Source organism: Schistocerca americana, chromosome 1 (assembly GCF_021461395.2).
Source record: "Schistocerca americana isolate TAMUIC-IGC-003095 chromosome 1, iqSchAmer2.1, whole genome shotgun sequence".
Taxonomy (NCBI): Eukaryota; Metazoa; Arthropoda; class Insecta; order Orthoptera; family Acrididae; genus Schistocerca; species Schistocerca americana.
The window spans coordinates 219610069-219622089 of NC_060119.1; the positions used below are offsets into that span (position 1 = coordinate 219610069).

Genomic DNA, 12021 nt, shown 5'->3' on the forward strand with positions numbered 1-12021 from the left:
CACCGATAGGTCACCACTCGCGTCTTCCGAGCGTTGACAGCAAGTGGGGCGTACTCAGCCCGCGTGAGGATAATTGAGGAGTTACTTGACTCAGAAGTAGCTGCTCCGGTCACGAAAACTGACAACGGCCGGAAGAGCGACGTGCTGACCACATGGCCCTCCATATTCACGAAAAAAATGGCTCTGAGCACTATGGGACTCAACTGCTGAGGTCATTAGTCCCCTAGAACTTAGAACTAGTTAAACCTAACTAACCTAAGGACATCACAAACATCCATGCCCGAGGCAGGATTCGAACCTGCGACCGTAGCGGTCTTGCGGTTCCAGACTGCAGCGCCTTTAACCGCACGGCCACATCGGCCGGCCCATATTCACGTCCACTGACGTTTATCGCCTGAGGATAGCACGGCGGTCGGTCGGTACCGTTGGAGCTTTCGAGGCTTCCAAGGACTGAGAGTTTATTGAAATAAAACGTGCTTACGGCATTTCTAGCCAATAGACCCGTTCTGGAGCTGTTCAGTCGCCTAGTGCAAGCCTTTTATTTGACGCCACTCCGGCGATTTCCTCGTCAATGATGGTGACTATAAACTACGCACCTAATTCCGAGAGAAGAAAATCCCTGATCCGGCCAGGATTCGAAATCGGGGTCCCACAATCAACCATCAACAACGCTAACCACAAGGTGACAAACTGGTGACACAATCTTTATCGACCATCTTTTATAAAATAACGACAATTAAGTATTTACATTTCCAATTAGAGCTATATGTAATAGAAATAAGAAGGCGTTCATTTTTATTAATAAGTGACGATCAGATTGCGCTAGTTGCCATACATTTGAGGAATTTTATATTTAAATTGTGTAGGTATTCGAACTGAACGAAAGAAACCAAATGAAAAAAAGATGACAGAGATTCGAATCTGATTACCCAGTTGTTATACCAAGACACTATCGAGTGACCCATGCGACACGTCACGAAAATGAACTTATCTTCAGTGGCTTATATTTCCTCTGAAATCTTCAAAGTCGATTTTCTCGAATATTTTTTGTTTTTGAGATTTGCATCTAACAGTTTTGGGTCATTCCTATTTGAGTTCTGAACTTCACGTGCCATAAATATAAAAAAATTACACGAATCCGACTGATGGGTGATGTTCTTGTAATATCCATTCAAACTGGAACGTGAACCACCTCTTTTTCGGAAGGGGAATCATGTACCTGCAAATGTTGAAGATTTGGTTTTCTCAACAATTGCGGGAACGTACCGAAATTACCATTTTTAACATAATGGAGCACCACTGAACAGATATCTGAATGTAACAGCGTTTAGGTTTGTTTATAAATAATTCTTCTCTTATCTATATTTTTTTCGATGTTTAAAGTGTACAGCAAGTTGTGTGTGATGATTAGTGTGTATGAGACTCAGCACAAATGGACTATATGAAAACTTAAAGTCAACGAAATGAAGCAGACTCACACATCGACATCACCACATATAAATGGCATAATACACACAACAAACGCACCTGAGAATCATTTCCCGAAACGTGTCGTGTGAAAAGTACCGTGAATAAAGTAAATCGCGATTGGAACAGAAAAATTATTTATAAACAAACCTATTGATTTCACAGTCGCAGGCTTTCAAAACCATTTATAACGGATCAAATCAGAATAGCAGAGTTTCTTGACAGTGATCTGCCTCAACGATGAAGCGGTCGTATGTAGTGTATGGATCTCGCGTTTCACTGTTGGCCTCCATGGTCGCCTTATCTCACGGTGTGTGAGATTCTTGTGGGTTATGAAAGACTCTGCCTATGTGCCTTCCCTTCAAAATACTTCGGAACGAACTTCGAAGCAGAATAGCAACAGAAATGAATGCAGTATCTCCAGACGTGTTGGCAAAACTCTGAGCCACAGAGAGCACACTTAACATTTGCGAAAGTTAAACGAGAACTTTGTTCGAAAAGTAATTGTAAAAATAACCCCAAGATTTTATGCGTATGCATGTAAAAAATACTCCCTTGTACTTTCGGATGCATCTTTTTAAAATAAAAAAGTTTTCCGTTTTTTTTCGTTTTTGTTCTTTCTTCAAGTGTCACACACTTGCCTGTTATGTTCTCTTGTGCAGTGCTTTCATGGGCTGTGATAGTTATTTGATCTCTCCACCCATTTCTTGGTCTATCTACTGATCTATTCCCTGTTGGTCTACAGTTGATTATAATTTTACATATCCTATTTTCATTCATGCTTCTAACACGTTTCTTCATTTATTTCTATACTCTTGGATCTGTTCATTTACGCTTTCAAAACCCCGTTCTTGTCTTCATTCACGTAGAACACACAATCTTGTGAAATCAGATGAGTCTTTTTGAAAGTTCTGTAATAATAGTGAAGTGAGACATACTTAAACGCAACAGCGGCAACAGCAGTAGTAGTAGTAGTAGTAGTAGTAGCAGCAGTAGCAATAATACGGATGATGATGGTGGTAGTATTAGCTCATTAATAGTGATAGTAATAGCTATTGAAGATAGAAAATTTCGTCTATTGTAGAATACTGGGTAGTGGGTTATAATAAAGAGCAAAAAATAAAGAGTAGTTTTTAACAGAAAGTCATCGTGATAATGTGTATTCCACACTTAAATAGCCTTGTTAACCTACCAAGTGGTCATAATTAAACTGCAGCTACTCACAGACGTCCAGTGTGGACTGTAATTATCGTATGGCAGCGAAACTTGGTAGATATGCAAATGCGTTAATGTTTAACTGATTTGTTCTGGAAAAAAGACACAGAGGTCTAATGTAGACTGTAATTATCGTACGGCAGCGAAACTTTGTAGATATACTAAAGCGTTGATGTGGAAAGGATGTACTCTGGAAAAAAATTACTTTCACTTTCGGCCACCAAGTGCAAATATGACAATGAACAGCGCCTCTTCGACGTCGCCTGTGATCATATTGAACAAGCTGTATAAGCGGCGTTAACAATAAAATCAACATTGTCATTCTCGCTTATTTTGGCTTTTCTGCCCACACCCCTTCCCAATAAATTGCAGGTGAAAACATTTCTATACAAATTTCCTCCATTCACAGCGACAGATTTGCACCGTGTTGCCAAAATTGGAATTATGTTTTTCCAGTGTAAGTCGGTACCGGAAGTAACGCATTGGAATATGTACCTGGTTTCGTTTCTGTACGACAATTACAGCCCACCTCTGACCTCTGTGGGTAGCTGAACACTGATTATAGCCGCCGGGTACTGTAATGCGGATTAGATATAAAAATGCAACTCTACAGGTGGGTAGGATTGTGCAAGTGGAACCTACTGCCCCCTGCTGAAGAGGAAGACGCTTCCCGAGCTGGTGACGGTGGCATTGCTGTTATGGAGGGACTCGTCCAGCCGCAGCTGGGCCAGCAGGCGGTACGTCTTGATGTGGCTGCGGCCGTCCACCGAGTCCTGGAGTGCGGCGTTCAGTGTCGGGTAGTTGGGGTTCACAGGCAGCCACGTCACGTCCGCCGTGCTGAAGCCTGCGCACAGAAGCCAAGCATACGCCACCGCAGCCTTGCACTTCAGCACGCGCATTGTAGTCTAAAACTAAAACAAGCTCTTTGACTGTGAAAAATAGATACTATTCTTTCAGTTTGCACTTCCGTATCCTGAGAGCTGCAATTATTTCTTTCCAATATAACCTATATCAATTTTCAAGCCACGATATATTTTTTTTAGGCATCTAGATATTAATACCCATTCAGTTACAACTAACACAGGTCAAGGATGAAAGAACGTTTTTTGACTGAAGTGGGATATTTTTGTTATTTTTTAGTGATGTCGATTTTAATGTGATAAAAATGCCGAATCACCCAATATTTGTTTTACAACGAAGACAGTACTTGAAAAATGCGAGGGTTGGAACTTTAATAGAGGCTACTATTTATTTACAGCTCGTACAAAATAGATACGTGTTTCAAAGTTTTACTGACCTTGGTTACTGTATGTTACTCTATACTTATTAATAATTTATGCTCCAGTACAACAGATCAGGATAGTAACTACATGTACATTACATGAACCAACGAATAAATACTTTTTGATTAGTTAATATTGCACTCTCTTGATTTTTTTGGAGGTTGGAGGGAGAAGGAATGAATCCCAGATTTGTTCTATCACGAAGACTTCTTTCACAGTTAAAAACCTAAAATCAGCAATACACATCTAACTGTAACAAAAAGTAATTCACTTTTTCAATATGTGCAGAGATTGTATTGCAGTGCAAACATGAAAACACAAGCCCACTCAAATTTTCTAGGAAAGACGGTGACTGTTCAGAAAGTGAATCTTTCTCAGCATGTTGATTACACGAAAAAAATAATCTGGGTAGGTTTTGTTCTCTAATACCTCAGAAACAACCTCGTTGAATGGTAGAAAGCTTTCCTCTCACACATAGTTATTTTTGTTTCAGAGGTGTAAGTGAATATCATTTTTCGAATATCAGGTCCAAAATCCAGTCCTTATTTCCAGTTTCTAACTTCACCCTGAGATAAATGAGGCATTTCCCATCTTTTGCTATTGCTTTCATGGGCTGTTTTATTACGCTGAAATTAATATGTGGTGATAATACAATATTTTGTGATCAATGAGATTCTTACGACAAAATATTATAAACTTCACATTATTATTTATTGAAATGGTATATGAAATATATATTTGAGTGTCAGAACTTCAGCAGTGGCTACTGTTTATTAACAGCTCGTACAAAATAGATACGTATTTCAAAGTTTTAGTGACCTTCAGACTTGTCACCAGAATTGTGTATAGCCCGTTGCTAGCGATATGAAAGTCGTAGGATGCTCTTAGCAATGCCAGTTGTGTTGACAGTTCGAGCGGCTCGGTCTATTGCCCGATGAATTTGTAGCGGTTCTGAAGCTCATGCCTAAAGTGTTCCCTTCAATTTAGAAATCGAGTTAAACTCACGAGGGCAAGGGAGTGCAGTAGGTGGTATAGCACTTAGAAGCCCCATCAGTCAAACAAATCAGTAACAGCTTGCACTGTACGTGCTTGAGCATTGTCCTGCAAAATTATGGTCAGGTCCTGCAGAAAGTGTCATGTCTGTAACATGGTCGTAGGTTGTGTTCCATAAATGAACAGCATAGAGACAGAAATGACACTTTCTGCAGAACCTGACCATCATTTTGCAGGACAGTGCTCATGCACGTACAGAGCAAGCTATTACTGATTTGTTTCTAAGTGCTATACGACCTACTGCACTCTCCTGACTTAGCCCTCGTAAGTTCAACTCGATTTCTAAACTGAAGGAAACACTTCACAGTATTCGCTTCAGAACTGCTCCAAGTTCGTCGGGCAAGAGACCGCGCCGCTCGAGCTGTCAACACAACTGACACTGCTAGGAGTATCCTACGACTTCGACATAGCTGGCGACGGGTTATACACAGTGCTGGTGAATACTTTAAAGGTCAGTAAAACTTTGAAACACGTATCTATTTTGTACGAGCTGTAAATAAATAGTTGCCACTACTGAAGTTCTGACCCTCGAATATATATTTCATATAGCATCTCAATAAATAATAATGTGAAGTTTATAATATTTTGTCGTAAGAATATCATTGATCACAAAATATTGTATTATCACCACATATTAATTTCAGCGTAATAAAACAGCTCATGAAAGCAATAGCAAAAGATGGGAAATGCCTCATTTAAAAAAAAAATGGTTCAAATGGCTCTGAGCACTATGGGACTTAACATCTGAGGTCATCAGTGCCCTAGAACTTAGAACTAGTTAAACCTAACTAACCTAAGGACATCACACACAGCCATGCCCGAAGTAGGATTCGAACCTGCGGTCGCGGGGTTCCAGACTGAAGCGCCTAGAACCACTCGGCCACACCGGTCGGCTGCCTCATTTATCTCAGGGTGAAGTTAGAAACTGAAAATATGGACTGGATGTTGGACCTGATATTCGAAAAATGATATTCACTTACACCTCTGAAACAAAAATAACTGTGTGTGAGAGGAAAGGTTTCCACCTTTCAACCAGGTTGTTACTGAGGTATTAGAGAATAAAACCTACCCACATTATTTTTTTCGTGTAATCAACATGCTGAGACATGACAAAACGTTAGGTTCGTTGATGAGCCTAAAGATTCACTTTCTGAACAAGCACTGCCTTTCCCAGAAAATTTGAGTGGTCTTGTGTTTTCATATTTGCACCGAAATGCAACCTCTGCACATACTGAACAAGTAAATTACTTTTTGTTACAGTTAGATGTGTATTGCTGATTTGTAGTTTTTAACTGTGAAAGAACTGTTCCTGATAGAACAGAACTGGGGTTCATTCCTTCTCCCTCCACCCTCCAAAACAATCAACAGGATGTAATATTACGTAATCAAAAAACATTTATTCGTTGGCCCATGTAATACACGTGTAGTTACTAGCCTGATCTGTGTACTGGAACATAAATTACTAATAAGTATAGAGTAACATACAGTAACCATACGTCTAATACTGTGTATTTAATCAGATCACATCCTAAAAGTGAAGTATTCAGACTTCACCTCATAGTACGTTACAAAATTACTGGAGAGTTTCTTTTTTAATGAATGTTTATTAACCTCAGAGTGTAAACTGCGCTGGGGATCAATATTACTAGCAGCTGTGAAGACACATAAAAGAAGATAAGGACATCAGACTGACATGTCAGTGCCAACTGTCTCCATCCGTTGCAGCTAAGCGAAGAGTAGAATTTGAATGTGTACGCTAAGGAGAAGAGCGACTTTGTAGTAATTTGTGCGCATGACCATTAAACGACTCCTGAAGATGGAGCTGTGTGGTTTCTAAATCGATAACAATTAAATAGGAAAACAAAAGATGCAGCTTTTCGGGTTCATGAATAAAAAGCGAATAAATATTTTTTTAATATCCGTCGTGAAATTTTAGGAGTGAAATATCCACCGTCTCCCACCACAATGAAAGTTGCAATATTAAAAGAACACGAGCTAACTTTACTGAAAGTGGATCAGTAAACGGATCCTAGGAATTACGCTGACATTTTCTGACAAACTTAAATCAAAATTGTGGGACGGAGAGCTGAAACCTACTTCTTCCGAATAGGAGTTGCACATCTTAACCGCCGTGCGTCTATTAGCAATACCTGTCAACGGAGTACCAACAACATAGCACCTACTTGTGGCACACTAATGACGCTACTATCTGGTGATGCGTATAACACTTACCTAGGTGAAAAAACACGTCCAGTGTTTCTAAATAAAGCGAAACAGCAGGTATCTTTAAAAAAAAACACTACTGGCCATTAAAACTGCTACACCAAGAAGAAATGCAGATGATAAACGGGTATTCGTTGGACAAATATATTATACTAGAACTGACATGTGATTACATTTTCACGCAATTTCGGTGCATAGATCCTGAGAAATCAGTACCCAGAACAACCACCTCTCGCCGTAATAACGGCCTTGATACGCCTGGGCATTGAGTCAAACAGAGCTTGGATGGCGTGTACAGGTACAGCTGCCCATGCAGCTTCAACACGATACCACAGTTCATCAAGAGTTGTGACTGGCGTATTGTGACGAGCCTGTTGCTCGGCCACCATTGACTAGAGGCTTTCAATTTGTGAGAGATCTGGAGAATGTGCTGGCCAGGGCAGCAGTCGAACATTTTGTGTATCCAGAAAGGCCCATACAGGACCTGCAACATGCAGGCGTGCACTGTCCTGCTGAAATGTAGCGTTTCGCAGGGATCAAATGAATAATAGAGCCACAGATCGTAACACATCTGAAATGTAACGTCCACTGTTCAATGTGCCGTCAATGCGAACAAGAGGTGACCGAGACGTGTAACCAATGGCACCCCATACCACCACGCCGGGTGATACGCCAGTATGGCGATGACAAATACACGCTTCCAATGTGCGTTCACCGCGATCTCGCCAAACACGGATGCGACCATCATGATGCTGTAAACAGAACCTGGATTCATCCGAAAAAAATGACGTTTTGCCATACGTGCATCCAGGTTCGTCGTTGAGTACACCATCGCAGGCGCTCCTGTCTGTGATGCAACGTCAAGGGTAACCGCAGCCATGGTTTCTGAGCAGATAGTCCTTGCTGCTGCAAACGTCGTCGAATTGTTCGTGCAGATGGTTGTTGTCTTGCAAACGTCGCCATCTGTTGACTCAGGGATCGAGACGTGGCTGCACGGTCCGTTACAGCCATGCGGATAAGATGCCTGTCATCTCGACTGCTAGTGATACGAGGCCGTTGGGATCCAGCACGGCGTTCCATATTACCCTACTGATCCCACCGATTCCATATTCTGCTAACAGTCATTGTATCTCGACCAACGCGAGTAGCAATGTCGCTATACGATATACCGCAATCGCGGTAGGCTACAATCCGACCTTTATCGGAGTCGGAAACGTGATGGTACGCATTTCTCCTCCTTACACGAGGCATCATAACAACGTTTCACCAGGCAACGCCGGTCAACTGCTGTATGAGAAATCGGTTGGAAGCATTCCTCATGTCAGGACGTTGAGGGTGTCGTCACCGGCGCCAACCTTGTGTGAATGCTCTGAAATGCTAATCATTTGCAACCTGGTGCTAATCAGCCAACCTGGTATGTGTCTTATGAGATTTAGGGAAATAACGTAAAAATTGTCTGGATGGTCAAATGGGGATACGAACCTCTGTCTTTGAAGTCCATTGCCACACCACAATGCCTTCCAGCCAGCCCTGTCATGGCATACCCTCTCCCCTGGCACAAAGCATGTGATCCAAGCAGTCTGCAGAGCACCCATACCTGCATTCTTGGAGTCGTCCCACTGGAACGGCGTCCTCTGTGGGTCCCTGGAACTTCCCAGCGTGACGTTATCTGCGCACCCTTGCGGGTCCTGAGCCACCTCGCACGTCATGTTGTAGTTGTCCTCCATACCGATTTCCTCTCCATTGTAGGTGACGGCGGTTCCCGGCAGCAACGTCACCAACATGTTCATCCCATCCACCATCTCTGGGCTGTACCGGCTGGCCACGCGGTGCTGGTCGTGGTTGCCGATCTGAGAGCAAATACCGTATCTAACTTTTCACTTTCACCACTAAGGTCTACTACCATACAAGTTATGTATGGGGTTAATCATAAGATCTCCGTGCTTTCAGACAACTGTATGAAAAATACAGACACACACAGACAATAGACACATACAGTGGATAAATGATTTCCCCAAATCTTTTACTCAGATTACAGGTGATGAATATGGTCACTGTTCGTCAGGCGGTAAGCGGCTACACATGTGTGCAGTTAAATGAAGTACAAGGTAATAAAAGTAATGAGACTGATTTTTTATCCACTAAAGTTTTTATTTTTTTTTAAACAACAATTTGTTCCTTTCAGAGTTGTTACCTTCGGCATCTATACATCGCCGGAGCTTTTCTTCCCAGTCTTGGTAGCAGCTTGGAAAGGCTTCTACTGGTAGGGCCTTTAACATGTCGGTCACGTAGTTTTGAATGTTCTCCAGAACGTCAAAATTATGTCCTTCGGGAAAAAAATGTTGCAAGAACTCAGATGAGGTGAATAGGGGGGCTGTGGAACAACAGGACGTCATTTTTCGATTTCGGGAAAAGAAAAAATATCACAAGGACCCAAATTAGGTGAATAAGGTGTACAGGGGGGCTGTGGAGAAACATGAATGCCTTTTGAGGTAAAAAAAAATCCGTGACAGAAGTGACTGTGCATAGGGTGTTGTAATGATGCAGAGTCCACTTGTAGCTAGTGTCCTGTCCGATTCGAGTCACCTTTTTCTTGAGCCTTTCAAGAAGACTTGGTTGATAGATTGTCCTCAAATGGTTCAAATGGCTCTGAGCACCATGGGACGTAACTTCTGAGATCATCATTCCCCTAGAACTTAGAACTACTTAAACCTAACTAACCTAAGGACATCACACACATCCATGCCGCAGGAAGGATTCGAAACTGCGACCGTAGCAGCCGCGTGGTTTCAGACTATAGCGCCTAGAACCGATCGGCTACCCGGTCGGCGATAGATTGTCCTGGATGAACAAATCCTTCATGCGCGATGCCAAAACAGCAAATCAGAATTATTTTGATTTGCTCATTCGAGCTTTTTCGGTCGAAAAGATGTCTCAGTGTGCCACTCCTCACTTCGCCGTTTTCTCTCGGAACTGTTCTCAAAAATCTAGAATTCATTACCTGTGATCACGTGACTGAACCATTCATTGTCATTGGCATCCTCCCATGAAGAAGATCAAAGCACTTGTTTCTTCGATTGTCCTTCTGCACAGTTGTGATGTATTTCAGTACATTTTTTGGCACAAAGCTTTCGCATGTGTAAATCTTAGGTCAAAAATTGGTGTATGATGAAAGAGTTTAAGTTTAACAGGTCACCCATCATCTTTATTGTGAAACGTCGATCTGGTCTCACAAGAGCACGCATCATTTTTGAAGGTGAAGGTCTCCCTGAGCCAGGTTTAACGCGTTCTCTGCCTCCAAGAAGTTATTTGTGCCAACGAAAAACTTGTGCTCTTCTTAAGGAATGTTCCTCATGACCATATTTTAAATTTTCAAAGGTAACACTCGCCGTTTCCCCAAGTTCAACAAGAAATTTGATGGCATAACGTTGCTCTAAATACACAACCAAAACACAGCTTCACTGATGGCGCTCTCAAAAATCTCGTGATGGCTGCACGGAGCTGAAACTCTGACTGAGCATCTCGAAGGGGTGAATGCACAGGTCTACACAAGTAGAACAACATAGTGTGACCAAATCGCTCACAGTATTGTCTCTCTCGCTGCTTTTCTCACACACGTCGTACGTCATGTTTGGCGGTCTAATGGTACATTGCGTGCTTGGAAACGGAGAAGTCGTGGAATCGCTTCCTCTCAACGATACACGATTCGGATCCCCCATTAAACTGTAGGTCCCCTTTACCCGGTTGGATTACTGAGATAGAACAGAGACACGCAAGGCAACGAAGCCGTGCCCAGTTGAATGATTTGGACTGAGCCAATGAGCCACACGAAATTATTATTGATATTCACTGAAGTTCCAGGTGCTGCTGCGATTGCGGGCCAGTTTGGAAATCTGTTCGTTTGGGCCGGCCGGTGAGGCCGAGCGGTTCTAGGTGCTTCAGTATGGAACCGCAAGACCGCTACGGTCGCAGGTTAGAATCCTGCCTCGGGCATGGATGTGTGTGATGTCCTTAGGTTAGTTAGGTGTAAGTAGTTCTAAGTTCTAGGGGACTGATGACCTCTGATGTTAAGTCCCATACTGCTCAGAGCCATTTGAACCATTTTGTTCGTTTCGTCGCCTACCAGCATGCAATCGAAGTGACAACACGGAGCCGATAATTTGTCTGTTCTATAGTGGTGTTTTCTGCAATTACCCCACGGCGCGTATTAGCAGTGAAAAGTTTAAGGAATTCTCTCTCCATTGAAATCTTTCATTTTTCTGTAGGTCTTGTAGGATTCGCGCAGTCGCCTTATGAAACCCCACACGCACTTATGAATAACTCTGCGTACACAGGATCAGCAGCACAATACTCGTACATCATTTTACTTCCATTGCGTGAATGCTTCAAGATTTTGAAACGAGGTTTTACGTGCGTGATAGTATGCCTATGGGTAAACATTTCGTAGCACGTTTAATCCTCACAACTCCTGCATCAAACAAAACATTTTATACACTGAAGCACCAAAGAAACTGGTACAGGCATGCATATTCAAACACGGAGATATATAAACAATCAGCTCACAGCACTGCGGTCGGCAACGCCTATATAAGACAACAAGTGTCTGGCGCAGTTGTTAGATCGGTTACTGCTGCTACAGATTATCAAGACTTAAGTGAGTTTGAACGTGGTGTTATAGTCGGCGCACGAGCGATGGGACACAACATCTCCCAGGTAGCGATGAAGTGGTGATTTTGGCGTACGACCATTTCACGAGTGTACCGTGAATATCAGGAACCTG

At 42.4% G+C, this 12021-nt stretch overlaps 1 protein-coding gene across 1 annotated transcript in view; it reads right to left on the reverse strand.

Moving 5' to 3' along the window:
• LOC124620651 overlaps positions 1 to 12021 on the reverse strand; it is a 383337-nt gene that overhangs the window by 137801 nt on the left and 233515 nt on the right. Inside the window, exons 17-18 of the mRNA XM_047147087.1 lie at positions 8839 to 9091; positions 3325 to 3526 (exon numbers count right to left, since the gene is read on the reverse strand). Coding sequence (XP_047003043.1) covers positions 3325 to 3526; positions 8839 to 9091 — 455 coding nt within the window. The remainder of the gene's footprint in view (positions 1 to 3324; positions 3527 to 8838; positions 9092 to 12021) is intronic.